At 29.1% G+C, this 17,988-nt stretch overlaps 1 protein-coding gene across 4 annotated transcripts; it reads right to left on the bottom strand.

The window, feature by feature from the left end:
* Positions 1-1,535: 1,535 nt before the first annotated feature.
* ALDH3H4 (aldehyde dehydrogenase family 3 member H4) lies at positions 1,536-17,805 on the bottom strand. Of its 4 annotated transcripts, none has more exons than XM_003544651.5 (10): positions 17,482-17,805; positions 5,426-5,494; positions 5,249-5,345; positions 4,917-5,123; positions 3,707-3,822; positions 3,501-3,605; positions 3,251-3,423; positions 2,988-3,078; positions 2,375-2,524; positions 1,536-1,935 (listed from the first exon to the last, which is right to left on the bottom strand). In XM_003544651.5, exons 1-10 carry the CDS (start codon positions 17,704-17,706, stop codon positions 1,705-1,707), a joined length of 1,464 nt encoding a protein of 487 aa, XP_003544699.1. In that variant the 5' UTR covers positions 17,707-17,805; the 3' UTR covers positions 1,536-1,704. The 4 variants fall into 4 exon arrangements, with proteins under 4 accessions (XP_003544699.1, XP_003544698.1, XP_006596209.1 ...); XM_003544650.5 differs by lacking the exon at positions 17,482-17,805 and adding an exon at positions 7,674-8,139; XM_006596146.3 differs by lacking the exon at positions 17,482-17,805 and adding an exon at positions 7,228-7,366.
* Positions 17,806-17,988: the final 183 nt, after the last annotated feature.

Genomic DNA, 17,988 nt, shown 5'->3' with positions numbered 1-17,988 from the left:
ATCAAGTGATAAAGTACCTTCAGATCAAGAAAATTTTGTCTGCAAATTATTACAATTAGTATTTTGAAATAGATATTACTAGCAATTCACTCATCCTACTACTAGTAGGGGAAGTTAATTCCCACACGTCTCGTGATCATGAATTATTTTGCAATCAATAAGTGGCAACACTAATTTTGTGAAGTGTTGCAGACCCAAATGATTACTATGTTGTGCCATAGTATACAAAAAGTTGCTTAGATGATGATAATGAAGAATTATAATTGATTGTGAAACACGGATATTGGAAAGGATAGTGTGAAGATTGTGAATAAGATGGAGAATAGTACCCAAGCTGACACTTAGGATAAGCAATCTGACATACTGACTCAATAGTCCTCCTACGTTGCCTAAGTCCATGACCCTTTACACAATGTAAAGGATTATGAAATGTTCCCTTTGATGCAAAAGGTTGAGTTAATGTCGCAGACTCACCTACTCGATTTTCCTCCTCAGCTATAGCAATGATTTTTCGTTCCTTCTCTTTGTTCGAAACATGTTAAGACACAAGTTTATGTTGCATCTACAACACGTCACCTTCTATTTGTTAAAACATCAATACTTTTAGTTCGGAGAGAGTATATGTTAAAACGTATATATTAAATCAATTTTAAAATGAAGTATTAACTAAATTTATATTAATATAAACTTCCGTAATACAATCTGCAATATAGAGTTGAATGACTATTCACAATTAATATAAAAAAATTATATAATCAATTAATTATAAATCAATATTTATATGGCCGCTAAGATTATTATTATTATTATTATTATTATTATTATTATTATTATTATTATTATAGGAATTGAAATGAATATCAAAGATTTATAACAAATTCAGCCAACTGAATTAGATTTTTTTAGTTAAGATTTTTTTTTTTATGAATGAACCCGTGTAATTAAGATAATTACTATTAGATTTTTTAGTTAAGATTTTTTTTATGAATGAACCTGTTTAATTAAGATAATTACTATAAAAAAATCAACGTGTTACACATGCTATTACTACCACTCCACGCACACACAAAGAGGCCCCAATTAATATTATACTTCAATTTTAATTACTTACTCTGTCCCATAAGTGTCATTATAAATTAATGAAAGTACCAATTTTACAAAATTAACATTGTCATAATTCATTTATAATTTATGCTACTAATCATTATTAGGGATGTAAAAGAAAAATGTCACTAATGATTCATTGAAAAACTAAAATAATATTTGAAGACTTATTTTTTCTTATCATACAACATTTATGGGAACTAGGGGTAAAACACTCTTCTCAAAAGACACGTTATTGAACATGGTAACAAGAGAGGTCAAACACAACCAATCAAAACCAGGATTTGCAATTGTGTTACTCAATGAGTCATATTTCCTTAAATGGCATGCTAGAAACATGCCAACACACAACACATGTAATATCCGTATTAGCACGGCATCTGATAGGACAGAACAAACACAGGTCCACCGGGCATCTTAAAACAATCATATGACAAAAGAAACGAATATCAATACATGATTATTTACTATCATCCAAAAGTCAAGGTTGATGAGTATTACATAAAAAAATTAACTGGAGATTAAAATACAAGGAAGCCAGATTAAAAGCCGTCTATAGCATCAAGATTCCAATTCCAATATAATTAAAATTAAAGCCTATCACCAACCAAACAGGGCGCGAATAATACCAAGTATGCCACCACCTATGAGAGCTTTCAGCAATCTCATCTTTGTATTTGTGTATGGTGGGTACCTTACTGGTGCATCACCAATAAATCTGCGATATAGAACTGCTTTTTTGTGGCTAAAAGCTTCAAATGTGAATTTCCCATGGTATGCACCCACTCCACTCTCACCAACTCCCCCAAATGGTAAAGTATGAACTGCAAGCTGCACCAGGCAAAAAGGCCAAATCGAAAACAAAAAACACAGTGATGAATAGTGTTCAGATAGAAATTATTTCAAAACAATACATAAATTGTGAGCATCTATTAGAAAAACCACATTAAAGAAACTCGTTTAAATATGAACAAATAAAAACAAATGCATGGCGAGCAAACAACACATTTTATTCAATAAATGCCCCTTACTATATAGAAAAGAAACCTGAAAAAACAATAAGAAATTATTTTCACGTTATTTTCTTTAATTTTAATCTTGTACAATAATCCAATTTATCACATGGCCTTTAGTCAAATTTAATTTTAGTCTTGAAGCAGATTTTAGTGATCACCTATACTGCTGTTATGTTTACATATAAGAATTAGAGGCACACACAACACAAGCTCACAGATTCAAGAATAGACTGTAAAAATAATATAGAAATTACATGTAAAGTAGTGTCATTAACAACCAAACCGCCAGCTGAAATAGTCATAACAAATTGCTCCTTAAGCTTCTTGGTATTTGTAAATATATATGCAGCGAGAGGCTTTGATCCTGAATTGATTACGTCAAAGCTTTCTTCTATTTTATCAACCTGTTTCAAGCAAATGAAAAAAAGATAAAAATAAAAATAAAACATTTTGATTGAACGGCTGTGGCTTTAATTTATCGATAAACATTTTACAATTTACTATCACCAGTAAGGTTGATTTAACAATTGGGCTTCATGTTCTTCAAATGTATACAAAATATTACCAGCTATTTATTTTGATGATTTTTGGACGTGACATAATTGAAATTCTCCCCCCAGGGCCTTACCATAAAAGGTATATATATCTTGTAGACTTGTAGTTATTTTACATTAAATGTGAAAATTGATAAGTTGGCACCTATTCCACATAGAGAACATATCAATCGTTCTTGAACCATTTGAAAAACTATGTGCACACTTACTTTCATTATACTACTAATTACTGTAACAGCAAGCAACCAATGAGATTTTGAAGAAAATCTCACAAAAAACAGTTACTGTGGTGTAATGGTGTCTTAACTCCTACCGTGAGGATGGGAAGTAAAGGACCAAATATCTCCTCATTCATAATCAAAGAGTCCCGTGGGACATCCAATAGAACAGTGGGGCTAATCTTCCTGCAAATGAGAAAAAAGAAATACTAGGGTCAAGATCTCATTGTATTTCACTAAATCCAGATTTCATCAATAAAGTACGCCAAAAAGCATATACAGAACTTACAATTTGCTTTATTTCATTAAATTCAGATTTCATCAATAAAGTACACCAAAAAGCATATACAGAACTTACAATTTGCTTTCATCCTTTTCGCCTCCATAAACAATCTTACCAGAAACCTTATCATCGTCCAAGAGCTTTGTCAAGCGATTAAAGTGGTTGGAGTTCACAATACGGGACAAATCTTTTGATTCCAATGGGTTCTTTCCATAAAATTTCTCCAATTCAGTCTTTAGGGCATCCACCTAGAAATAGAAGGAACCAAACACTAAACAAACCAACAAATTTAGGATTCTAACAACACTTGGAAAAAACTTATTACCAACTTGGGAGCATAGTCTTTAGTTGTTATAATATAATCTGGAGAAATGCAGGCTTGTCCATTATTAGAACCCCACTTTCCTGCAATTATTCGTCTTGTTGCTACCTTGCCAATTCAAATTCAAATTAATTTAAGGTCAAAAGTGAGATGCAAAGAGGTCAGTGATGGCAAGTAATTGATAAAAATAAAGTGGGACAAAGGTATACCTTTAAATTGATATTTGAATCAACAACAACTGGAGATTTTCCTCCAAGCTCCAGCACAACTGGTGTAAGGTGTTTTGAAGCAGCAGCCATCACAATGCGTGCCACTCGTCCATTACCTAAAAATCCAACCGTTACTTAGGTAAAGAATATTATCAGACCTGAGTATCATTGTAATAAAACAAACATTCGAGAAAATCCAGCATCAGATCCTTGTATATTATAACAAACTAGATTTCTTATATAAGACTGACACTAAGAGTCTTAACAATATGGAACAGATACAAGCACAGTCAATGCAACTGAAAGTCCAAAACAAGTACAAGGGCATTTGGTCACAACTCAACCATTGAACATGGATTAAGACAATAACCTTATTCCTTGTCTTCCTTAAACCATAAAAGTACAATAATTCTCAAGAGTCAAGAGACTCAAGACTAACATATCTCTAATCATCAATTATCCTACAGCATATATTGTTTGGAGCACTGTCAAGTGCCATACTACCTATATGCAACAATCTCATACAAATTTCCTGTCATGTATCAATTAGATACAGCTTTTCAAAAGCTTCATACTTAAATTTATCTTATCATCCACTGAGACACCTACGTTGCTCAACAAATTCCTATCCTGTTTTCCCCAGTAAATATCATACCTGAACCTGAGCTATATGGCTATATGCCTCAAAAGATACTTCACGAGTAAGAGATACTGCTCAAAATTGTACTCTGCATTAAGTCATTAACTATTTCCATGACCAATAACAGTACCATCCCAGATGTATTGAAGCTGTATTACAATCGTTAATCCATACCATGCCAATCATTATTTAGAATGAAGTATTTTCTATTCCAAATAGTAGAAAAGAAAGAAGCATTCCAAGAAACAGCCTTCTAAAAGTATATAGATTAGATGCCTATGAAGCCTACAAAGTACAAACATAATCTGCACAATTCTATATTAATGATTAAAAAAATAAATGCTTCCCTTGTTATCGGGTGAAATCCATGGGGGACCTGCATCATTTAGTGGGACTCACATAGATTTCACCAAATAATAAAGACTGTTAAAAATGTATGTCACACAGTGTACTGCTAACATGCCTCTATACCTAAAAGAAGACTAATCATAAGGAAAGTTTTGTGAATGAGAAACAAAATCATTTCAGGATTCTAAACCTCAAGAAAACAGAAGAGTGACAAACAAGAACCTGTATAGAAAATTTTGTCCCACTTTTGCTGCAGTAATGCAGATGTTTCATCAACTGCTCCCTCAACAACTTTAATACATGAGTTATCCAAGTAGTCTCCGAGCAGTTTTGCCAGCAGTGATGATGTGGCAGGAGCAATTTCTGATGGTTTTAAAACAACAGCATTACCAGCTGCAATAGCTCCAATGACTGGATCAAGTGACAACACTGCAAAGATAGATAGAGAATGTAATATTATCATCTTTATAGATTTTGCAGAGCTCGGAGGAAAGAAAAAGGTGAGATGTCAGCTCAAAAGCATGTGAGACAATGCTGACTAAATATTAACATACAGAATGGGTAGTTCCATGCAGAGATGACTAACACAACCCCCAGTGGTTCAGATACTATTTCAGCTGAAGAAGGAAAAGTTGCGATTGAAGTTTTGACCTGCAATAAAGGTAAATTCATGTGATAAATCAAAAGAGTTATGCCAAACAATGTCAGCAACAAATTCACATAATGTGTACCTTTTCAGGAGTCATCCAATGTTTCAATTCCTTGAGTGCGATTCTACATGAGTTTTTCAACATAGCAATCTGCAATACAAACTACCCAAGTTACAAGAAGATGGAAAATATCATACTTAAAATCATTGTGTTGACTGTTGATTATTATACCAACCTTTCAAAAAGCACTAGTCAGGAAAATGGGTTTTCATTCCACATTTTCAGATTCATGTCCTTATTAAAGGCTTCAAAATGTTTGTTTAGCAGCAAATATTATGTCTTACGTTAATCTGTAATGAAATTTTCAGTATCTTGGATAAAATAGATTTAGTGTCTTTTCCTATCCAAGGGGTATTATAACTGAGTGCACAGGACCACTGATTGCACATCATCAGAAATCTCCGATCCATACAGAAATTTCAACATAACAAAATCTTATAAACTTCAACAACATTCTACCTCAAGTGGAGAAGTTTGGAGAAACAAGTAAGGCAGGACTGAGCAGCCTAACATACCAAAATCTGAATATTTGAAATTAGAAATAACCAATTCAACATGCTTAAACGTAATGAAAATTATTTTTGCAATTTTGAGAGTTGCAATTATGAATTGCCTGCCATACATTTGGCATTACTAAAAAACATAACAGAGTAAACAGCAAGAACCCTGGATCTTCTCCAAACGCAAAGATTTTCATTTTTTGGTACCAAACAGTTGTGGGAGGTGAGGGTGCACTATTTTACGATCAAGGCATGCCACAAGTCTCAGTAGACAGCTTACATAGGTACTTGAACCATTTGCATTTTTACATTTCAATCCTACCAGTTTAGCTAACCCTGATTGGCACATATTTTCCTGTTTAAACAGGCACACAACGTGTGAATGGAATTGTCCTTGAAAAGTACCAAATTAGGTGGGCATGTGTCATTTAGTAACTTGTGTTATATACTATAATAGCCAATGGCCTCTCACAGCCAAACTGAAATCATATTTGTCAACCTCGTAGAATGAATAGAAGTGCTTCTGCTAAACTAAAAAGGCAAATCCCACACCAACACCTAAACAAGAGTTATTATACTCATACTTTCAACTTCTCTTATAACCCACTTTCACCCATTTTTCTTCTTCTCAAGTCTCTCTTCATTTCTTTTTCTCAAAAAAAATCTCTTCATTTCTCATTTCTATCAGGTTCTCTTTCTTTTTTTCCTTGATTTTTTTTCTGTCTATCTCTCTCTTCCTTCCATACATACACCCAAAAAAAATATTGGTACCTTTTAACATTTTTCAAACAACACACCCCACAAACACCAAAATTTAATTTAAAAAACAAAAATCAGAAACTAAAATCCAGACAAGGACGAAGTGTTGCAGAATCGAATCTTCCCGCCAACAAAAAACTAACAAACTAACAATATTAACATTTGTTGATAAAAAAAAAGGACGAAGTGTGCTGCACATCTCAGCCAGTGAGAGTAGTTTAAGTCAATACTTCCACAGCTCTACATTTTGTGACACTGGCAACAAATTCAGTTATGAACAATTGTTAATAAACATGTAATCATCCAATCACAAGTAGACATGATAAATTTGTTAATTTTTATTATAATTTGTTTAAAAGTCATAATAAAAATAATTGTTGATTAATTCACTGCATATTAAACTCAACACTTACTAAAACTTCGCTATACTGGATCTCTAACGTAATAACTACTTTCTTACTCAATCCATTTTTATTTCCATAAGTGATATTAACAAAATCCATGAATTAAAGCCACATATCATAGATTCAAAGGCAAATTTAGAGGCCCACAACATTGGCCCACCCTAAAATTGGGACGCAAAGAGCGCGCCATTAATGCTCACACCAAACGGCAACGTGTCCTCCACCGTAGGCAAAGAGAAACTCGAACCGCAATCCACGCAGACAAATCACCAACCAATCTAATTAAACAGAAATTCCCCTTCCAACAAAAATTAAAATTAAAATTAATAATGACAGTATCCAAAAAAAGAATAAGGAAAACCTAACATCAACACTGGGCACACACAAACACATAGCATATAACATAAGCATTGCTATTTTGCACAGAAAGAATTTCTGAGGCCATGACACACTCTGTTACCATAATAAATGAACCGCAGAAAATCTCTATCACAAAATCCACCTGTTTTCAATTTTTTGGAATATTCCTTTTCCACTACCATAGTCAAACCAACTATATATATATATAAACAAAACGCAAACGAGTAACAGTGTAAACGACGAGACCTCGTATGCGACGGTTTCGAGTGGCGGCTTGCCGAGGTCGTTTCGGAGCGCGTCGACGATCTCCTGCTCGTGATCGACGACGAGTTTCGCAATCGCGTTGAGCTGCAACAATCTCCACTCATAACTACGCGTTTTGCCCGAAGCGAAGTTTCCCCTGAGCTCCGTCACGAGCCGCGACGCCGCTAACGCGTCGAACGCGCTCTTCTTCGACGACGTCGTCGTTTTGTCTGAGTCCGGCGTCGACGACGACATTATCGCGGACAAAACGACGCGAAGCAGAGAAAAAAATAAATAAATAAAAGAGGATTTTGCGGTGCAGAGTTGAGTGATGCGATGGATTGTGGCGTGTTGTTATTCCTCTTGAGATTAGAGATATTTCCTATTTTATAGTTTGCCAAATACAAACAAACAAACTGAGAAGTGAGAACAAGTTAGCAAGCTAACGTGATTTGAGATTTTTCTTTTATGATTAGTTTGGATTTCCATTTCGGAAGCCAAAAGGACAATTATTAATTAATTATCATGATTAATAAAATAAATTTTTTGTGCATTGACAAAACACTATAAAATTAAGTTTAATTCGTATGTTTGTCTTAATATTAAAGGATAATAAAAGTATTTATATGTTTGTTAAACTGGATTGCTTTTCTTTATTCTAAAGCAATGAAGGATTCAACGATATGCTTTGTTGTTTTATTGCTTTGTTGTTTTATTGCTGTGATTATTTTATTGATTAACTAAATAATGACAACAATATATTTTTGGTTTAATGCGTGAAACTAAAAAAGACGTTTTAAAATACTTTTTCTTAAAAAAAAAAAAAGACTTATTGCTTTTGATTCATAGTAACATCAATACATGTTATCCTATCAAAGATATGTGAGCTAGGATAAGGACGTGACAAATCATTAAATGTTTTAAAATACAATTATTATTATTTAATCTCTTAATTAAGATAGATTTCAAGAGTATAAGGCAATAATAATTATGAATAATAATAGTATATTTTATTTTAGTTTTTATATATTTCTAAATATTGACTACATGCTCAGGTCTGAAACCATATGAATACAGATCAATATTTTTAAATTACGTTCAGTCGTTATGTCAACAATTATTATATTCAAATATACTTAATGATCTTCTAGACAGTTATTAAATTTTATTTAGGTCATTTAATATATATTTATTTTAATGAGATGTATTCAATGTGCTTAATATGAATTTTAATTATAAAAAATATTTATCAGATATAATAAATAGAATAAAATACTACTCATAAAAATATCAAGCTGATATGCTATGAGAGGAGGGTGTTGGTCACACGATGATGGAAGCGCGTGGCGGGACAAGAAAGTTGCTTGTAATTATGGCCCAAAGTTGCTTGTTCAATGTTCATTCTTCCTATTTTGGGGAGTTTGGAAAGGAATAGTTTGGTGCTCCAACAGTCCTACCCCGGTTGCTTGTAGGTTTTTCTTTTATTTTTTTTCTTAAATATCTTTTTAAACTTTATAATTTAATATTTTTATTTTTTGTATTGAAAAATAATTTTTTATTTTTAGTTCTGATAAATTATGTGTATTTTTTTTATCTTTATAGTAATTTAGATAATATTTGTTTTATTATTCAAAGTGTTATTTAAAATATTTTAAGAATTAAAAATTAAATAAACATAATTTATAATAACTAAAATCAGAAAAGTATTTTTGAAAGGATGTAAAGTATAAAAAAAAAACTCTAAATTACAAAGATGGAAAAGGTTTTAAACCTTTAATTTTTTATAGTTATTAATATGATAATGCTACCTAGGGATGACCACATATCCAAATCAATTTAATAATCTAATCATCCTCAACCGATCCAAATAAAAAAATTCATGTTGGTTTGAATCAAATTAAAAAATTGAAAAATCCAATAATTCTTATCCATATTGGATTTCACTTTTGAAACTTCAATTTAATTTAATCCACTTTATTACTTAGTATATTTTACGTTTTTTTTAGAAATTTTTAAATTTTTAAAGTTTGAGCTTTCCAACCTAGCCCAATTTTATTGTATTTTTGTCATTTTAAGGCTACTGATCAATTATTATTATTATTATTATTATTATTATTATTATTATTATTATTATTATTATTATTATTATTATAAATGAAACAAGTTTCATATTACACTATCAGTTAAAAATAATTTTTGAGTCAAATATATTAAAATGCATACTCTTAGAATTACTTTTCTATTTTTAAATTTTTTTTATTTTAATAATAAATCCAATGATCAAATCCAATTTGATTATAATCAAATTAGTTTGAATTGAATCATAAACTTAAATTAGAAAAATTTTTAATCCAAACTGAACTTATTAAAATTGATCGAATTGTATATAAAATCTTTTATAAATTCCATGTAATCTTACCTATACTCATCCCTAATGATAGCAATGCACTCTTTTTAAAATATAGTGATATTATTAATTAAAATCATAATGTGAGTTTCACTTTTTGTTTAATGAATATCTCTCATGATTTTATAAATTTTAATCATAATAAAATATATGTTAGAAACAATGTATTGCTACGTGTGTTGTGTTGTTAAGTGTTAGCACTCTTCTTTTAGTTATTTAAGTTTTTTTTTTTTTACTTTCAGCATTTTATGTTTTATTTTTAAAATATAACAAACCATATAAATCAAGCCTTTGTTCTTAATTAATCTCGTAAGAATATTTCTTCTATATTATTTTTTATATGTAATTTTATCATTATTTAATTTTTTCTTTTTTCTTTTTTATTTTAAAATGATCTTTGTTGGTTACAATTTTCTTTACTTACTTACCTACCTAAAACCTCTAATTTATTAGTTTTCGTAAACATGCTTTATAATCTTTTAATACATCAAATAATACTTGAACCTCATATTTAAAAAAAATTAACCAACCTTGTCACGATATATATAGTGTTTTCTCAAAAATTAAGAAAAACAATTCAAATGTTTTAAAATTTTAATACTAATTAATACATACATGCACACACGCGTGTATCTATATTAAAATGAAAAGGAGAAAATTTTAAAAGAAAAGGTTGAAGAAGGCAATAAGCTTCCATGAGAAGTCATCTACATAAGTCATTCCTAACATATTCAATTGTAAAATATGTGTTAACAACTATCTTTATAACCTTTCTGTTTCTCTTCTTGGTGAACGACTTGTCTCTTCTAGAATTTAAAAGCACAATGTCACATATATTAATTATGGTTTTGAAACTCCATCGGACATGATTGGCGGGTGCGATCGGAAATCGGTCACCTAATATTTCTTAAAATTGATATATCCTTAAACTAGTTCAAAAATTATTAAATCGGTTGAAAATCGATAAAACTTGGTTAATCGATTTTATCAGTTTTGGTTAAAACTATTAATTTTTGTTTAAAAAATTATTTAATATATGTGAATTTAGATATTATGTTGGATTAGATTTATTATATGTTATGATTTATGATATTTTTAAGTGAAATTTACTTTTTATTATTATTAATTTATGTGTATTATGTTTTTTTAAATATTATTAATATATTATATTAAAATATTTTATTAAAATCGATTCGATGTCAGTTATTAACCTAGAATTAATATTTTCATGGGTTTGATGACTGATTCACTTACGAGAACATTGATATTAATTAATGATGTGATGTTACATAATTTAATAATTTTTATATTTATATAATCATATGTGTTATTTGATGGTTCATAGATGTTTACAATTACGGATATACTACCTCACAGTGTAACGTTGGATGTTATTTTAAACAATGGAGGGAGCAATTAGATTTAGAAGTCTTGTGGTTTGGATCTGTATTCCAAACTTTGCTGGTATGTGTTTGACCTCGGTTCAATGAAGATTTAAATATCTTAAAATAAAAATATGGATCTCGTTAAGCAAGGTCTTTAAAACACTAATTTAGGAATTAAAAAGAAGAAAATATTTAGTGTATTAATCATATATATGAAAGTTTTTAAAAAATCATAAATAATCTAATTTTTTGCATCCTAATCTTTCTAATTTAAATTTTTTAATTAATATCTCAAAGGTGCCGGTTAACATTTGGCTAAATTAAAAATTAATGGTCAGACAATATAAAATATTTTTGCACCGCCGTGTAATTATAATTGTCATTAATATAATTTTAAACTAATTATTATAAAAATTAATAAATTTATTATATATGATGAATTATAATTAAATAATAGTATAAATTTTTTGACATTTTCTGTCTATAATCCTTTTTCTTTTATTGAAAAGATTGATGAATTATTTGATTAGTGTAACTTAATGCAGTTTCATCTTTACTAAATTTGACTTACATAGAGGCATAGAGCAAATGACACTACCGCCAATATGTAAATCCTTCATATGGAGCTAGTCATGGTAAAAGAAAGACTCATCTTGCTAGCACCTCTCCAATATTGTGTTTGCCTAAGAATAAGGACATGGGTGGCCTGGGGCGTTTCAAAATCTGAGTCAAACCTTCACATGCTGAAGATTGGTTGGAGTATCATTTAAAATCACGATCATTTATAGGTACAAATTGTGAGGTGAAAATGAGTGTGCAAATGACATTCTCCTTGTTGTACTTAAAACATGTAGGGATAAATTAAATTTGTAGGAAGGAATATATAATAATACTTGGGAGACTATACATAATAATATTAATATAATTTGAAGAGTTAGAGATGGTTCTAACATTCAAATTTTTGTATACCCATTTTGAGTTCTACGTGTAGTTTTCTTTCATGCCAATCAAAATTGAATATGTGGTACTTTCCGATTCTATCTTGAGTTTTCCAAGAAAAATTTGCTTTGATTGGAGTTGGGATCGACTTTTCTCAGATTTGGGAAAGCGAGGCTAGGTATGTCACTCTCCATCCCGTCTCCGCCATTATATCCACCCGCAGCAGATACTTTTATAATTATTAATAATGTAATTACATATTTATATATAATTCTATCTATATTATATGTAATCGTTCCTTGTATAATTATGTGATTATTTCATATTTTATATTATTAAAAATATAGAATAGTTATTTTAATAGTTAAATAAATAATATTATAATTATAATACTACTTATAACAAAATTAAAAATTATACATTTAATTAAAAAATATAAAATTAAATATTTTTATATTTTTTATTCTTTATTAAATTATATATATATATATTAATTAAATTAAAACGAATGATTTATTTATAATATATGAATAAATAAGTTTTTTAAAAAATGTGAGATGAATTTTTCGCGGATTTTCCCAAATTCAATAAAATCTTATGGAATGAGATTTTATTCTATTTTTGAAACTCAAACTTGTCCTACCTTTTGTGGGAACATGAATGGGATAAGAAAAAACTCGTCCGTGACCCATCCCGATGTTATCCCAAGGTTTTTTGCATTGGTCTCCAAGCATATAAATGATATTTCCATAAAGTTGAAAGTATTTGACTATGATTAATAGGTATTGAAATACTAATTTGCTTCAATTTTGCGTGTTTGTGATGTTATTGTGGTTCATTCTCCTACTTTATAGGGGGTAACTCAATTCCTTAAAACCTTCTTTTAATGTATTTCACTTTAAAATTGGCTTGTATTGGTAGAAGTTCTAATCCAACTTAACTTCAAACTTTTTAATCTAGTATAGGAGTGAAATGGTGCTAACAAGATAAGCATATTTCATTGGATGTTTGAAAAAAAATCTTGTTTTTTTAGTGAAAATCGAGCTCATAGATAAATGACTCAAGATGATAGTTTTACTATTTGTAATACTTAGAGTCATAAAGTCTTATAGCATTAAAGATTTTTTTTTTTTGTTGGTTGGTTATTAACTGGAGTGTGTAAATTCTAAGAAGGTTTATGAAGAAAGAATACTTGGTTTTTTAGGCTAAAAGGACTCTTGCATAAAACGTGAATGTAAAGTTGTTACCTTTGTATTCAATTTGTGTGATTAGTTAAAATCGTGATCAATCCAGTAGGGACAACCTAGTGGAGGGGAGACTTCAGTAGTATACATGACCTTTTTGTCCAAGACTAAATGCAACTATCGTTTTGAACACTTTGAATGCATTGTATGCTCTTTTGAACTCTTTTTTCTTTCATTTTATTTTTATCTCTTTAACTAACTTAGGGTTGTATTGTAATTTTTTAACAAGGGTTTTTAATTTAAAATTGTAACTAGAGTTTGAGTTTAGATATTGTCTAAAAGTTTCAAAAAATTGTTCTATAAAACCACAATCTTATTGTTAGCTTTTATCAATTGTTCTTATCACTATGATCTGGAAAATAAAAAATGTCAAAGATTTAAGAAACACAGTGCAATTGTTTTCTTTGTTTTTGTATGTTTCCAATGTGATCAGGGATCACAACAATATTTCTACTGAAAGTCTTGTATAGGCACAAACTTATGCATCACATTTAATTTAGACGCAACTAATTAAAAAGTTACACATAATTTAAAATAAAATAAAATAAAAGTATTTTATCTCTCCAATTGATCATTTCTCTTTTGCTTTCCCTCTCTCTCTCACTCTCGTGCCTCTTACTTCTGCCGTTAAAGCATCGAAAGTTACAAAAGCAGACCCAACACCCTCAAACATCATATAAAAAGTATCAAATTTAAATCACTCATTGGTTCAACATTAAATAATCCCTTACGTGGTACCCTTTTATTAATACAATATTTGTGGGTACTCCTATACAATTTTGTTAACACAATCTTTGATTTGATGATCCAAAAAAAAAATCCTTTAGGTACAATGCCCTAACAACATCCACCATTGTTTAAAAAATCAAACACAACTAGTTGAGCCACAAACAAGAAAAGTTATCTACTTTCATCAACAGAGGTGAATTTGAACACCATGATTGGGATGTCAATTGGTTTTGATTAAGATAATACCAAAATTTAATTTGGGAATTGTAGTGCTACTGCAAACACTAAACACATTCTGTTTCTGTTGTGTGGAGTTTCAATGTGTGGGAGAGAGAATGAACAAAAGAGTTGGAATGAATTAGAGAGAAAAATATTTTTTATTTTATTTTAACTTATGTGTAATTTTTCAATTGGTTGTGTCTAAATGTGATGTTAGGTTTGTGTTTATACACGACTTTCTTACATAGGTAGAATGGTTTAAATGAAGAAATATATAATGAGTTATTGTGATTGCAAAATACTTTTTAAACTCAATCACAAATTTTATCACACTATTTACACTCAACAAGACTCTAAAAAATGTAACTAATGATTCAAATAGAGCTTCATGGATTATTTTGTGATTATAAAATACTTTTTAAAATAAATTTTATCATATTATTTATACTCAACAATAATCTATGAATAAAATATGACTAATGATTCAAATAGAGAAAGAAATCATAAGTTATTTTGTGAATATATAATACTTTCTAAACTCAATAATAAATTTCATCATAATATTTACACTCAACAATACTCTATTAAAAAAATGTGACTAAGTAACAGTAGCAATAAGGACGTACGTGTGGTCACAAAAAAATAACATACATAAGTAGTTGAGACAGTATTGTAATTAAATAGCGTTCATTTATCTGGAGTTATTAACGATGCTAGCTTATTGAGACAGAATTTTTCTATAAAATATCTGATTATATAATTTTTTAAAACAACAATAGTTATAAATCAATATCTAGACAATTAATCCAAGCATATAAAAGTCAAAATACTTTTCGTACACGCATTCAACGAATTAGACTGGACATTAGGGATTAATAAAAAGAAAAGGGACTGGAGATTAGGGGGCCGTTAGCATATTTTGATTCGAATTAATAATTGATTTAGATCTATTAAGTTCTTTTTTTTTTTAAAAAAAAAAAGCTTAAACCGAACCTTCTCAACTATATCTCTATTATATGGGTTAGTTTAGATTACATAATCAGGTTTATTATTAAAATAATAAAAAATGAAAAAAAAAATCGAAAACGGATGTTGAACTGATGCAACTATTGGTATTTTTTTTCCTCAATCATGATGATGTGTTTAGACCTTGTAGGTTTTTTATCATACTAAACTAGTATCATTAAATCAATCATCATGATATCGAAAAACCAAAAACAAATATAAAATTATAATATAGTTTCATGATTCTTATCTTTTTAATTCTTAAAGTTTGAAAGTGATTTTTTAATCTCTATAACTTAGATTTTAATTCTCTTTTAGTCCCTATAATTTAAAAGTGTTTTTTAAATCTTTATAGTTTATATTTTAATTTTTTTTAGTTTCTATAGTTTGAAAATGATATTTTTAGTCTTTATAATTTGTATTTTAATTACCTTTTAGTCCTTATTACAAAAAAACATAAAAAAAATAATTAACTACAGATTAGTTATAAATTATCAACTATTTTTATTATAAATTATCTTGTGATAAATTAGTTACGAATTATTTGCTTATTTTTGTACTTAATTATAATTGATAATATTACTCATATTTTGATGGTAAGTACTAAAACAGAATTAAAATATAAATTATAGAATCTAAAAAAATCACAAACTATAAGAACTAAAAGAGAATTAAGATGTAAAATATAAGGATTAGAAAAACCACTTTCAAACTATAAGAACTAAAAAAATAAGATATATGAACCAAATAATTTAACCAAAATTATAAATCCACACTCATTAATACAAACACTACGCAGACCATAAAAATCCATACCAGCATAAAATTTAGGGGCTTAATAAAAAAGATATCATTTCATCACGCGAATCAAATTCTATTTGGGTTCTTAAAAGAGAAAAAAAAGTTATGCATAAATAGTTTAAATTTTTTTACATAGTCATAAAATCATAACCTATCATATATAATAAATTTATTAACTTTTAAAATAATTATCTTAAAATAATTTAAATGATGATTTGTTATTAGATGACATTATAAATTTTTTATAAAGTCAATCCATAGACATTAAACTCTTCTTAAAATCAAAACTTAAGACATTAATTAAACTTATTGGATTTACAATTTTTCAATTCGAATTAAATAAATAACTCAAAGAATTCAAATTTTTCTCTTTAAGTTCGTTCAAATCTATCATATTATTGAGTTGATCTTAGACCCGAAGTCATCCTTAATAGACATATATCTCTTGTTAATTGTTATCAATTCTAAATTTTTTTAGTCTCAATTTGTTTTTTGAATTGTGGGAATTGAAAATGATGTAAAAAGATTTACAACAACTCACATATTTTTATTCAACCAATCAAGTTAGATCCTCTTGACCTAATCTCAATGTTTGAATCATCAAATTATGATAATTTTATTTTTTGAGTTTAAGAACCTCTTCCCTTATACTATGGAAATGTGGTTATTATAGTTTTAATTTTGTTAAAGGATTATAATTTTAAAATGACTTGAGATAGCATTTTTTACTTCTTAGTTATTTCTTTTTATTGCATCATCGTCTATTTTATTTTACACTCCTCTTTCGTGTGTTTACAAAAGTTTGGAGATATTACACAAATACAATTTTTAATTTCTAAATGCATATATAGTTGAAATATGATAGATTAATGATATATAATCACTCCTATACATCAAATATCTCAATAATATCTTGCTAAGTTCAAGTCAAAAGAACAAAAGGACACAACCTAATCCGAAGTCTAAAATGGAACAAGCAAAACGTATAAAACATAGATTGAGCAAAAGAAAAGAAAAAGAAAAACATAAAGCATATATATTTCAACTAAAACTTCTAGTTTGGAGAGTGAGAAAAACAGTACCTCTTGCACAAAGGCTTCGGTTTCACACTTAGATAAATCGGAGTGAAGAGCTTGATAAATCTGTTGCTCGTTTTCTTCAGTTAACTTGATAATCGCCTTCAACTGGGAAATTCTCCATTCATAGCTCCGAGTCTTACCACAATCAAACGTTACTCTCAGTTCCTTAACCATCATCAAAGCTTCTTCTGAATCAAACAGTGCTTTGCTCTTGGTGTTAGACGCCATCTATCTTGATGCACGATGATGAATTTGGAGCACAGAGAAGAACTAGAGAAGTCTTCTATTTGTTTCGCAAACATATGTGCATCTAGACATATATGCAATGACATATTATTAGTTATTATAATTGTCTTTTGTATACTTAGCAATTCAGGTCTTATAATTGTAATGTTGTCTTATTAATATTCAATTATAATATAGTGTGGTCCGACGGAGGGAGTTGTGCCTATTGTCTTGTGCTTTTCGCCGTTCAGATTCCTTCTTGGAATTGTCTATATGATCTATATT

This window comes from Glycine max, chromosome 14, assembly GCF_000004515.6.
Source record: "Glycine max cultivar Williams 82 chromosome 14, Glycine_max_v4.0, whole genome shotgun sequence".
Taxonomy (NCBI): domain Eukaryota; kingdom Viridiplantae; phylum Streptophyta; class Magnoliopsida; order Fabales; family Fabaceae; genus Glycine; species Glycine max.
The sequence above is the reverse complement of the archived record's forward strand: the minus strand, read 5'-3'. Positions and strand labels throughout refer to the sequence as shown.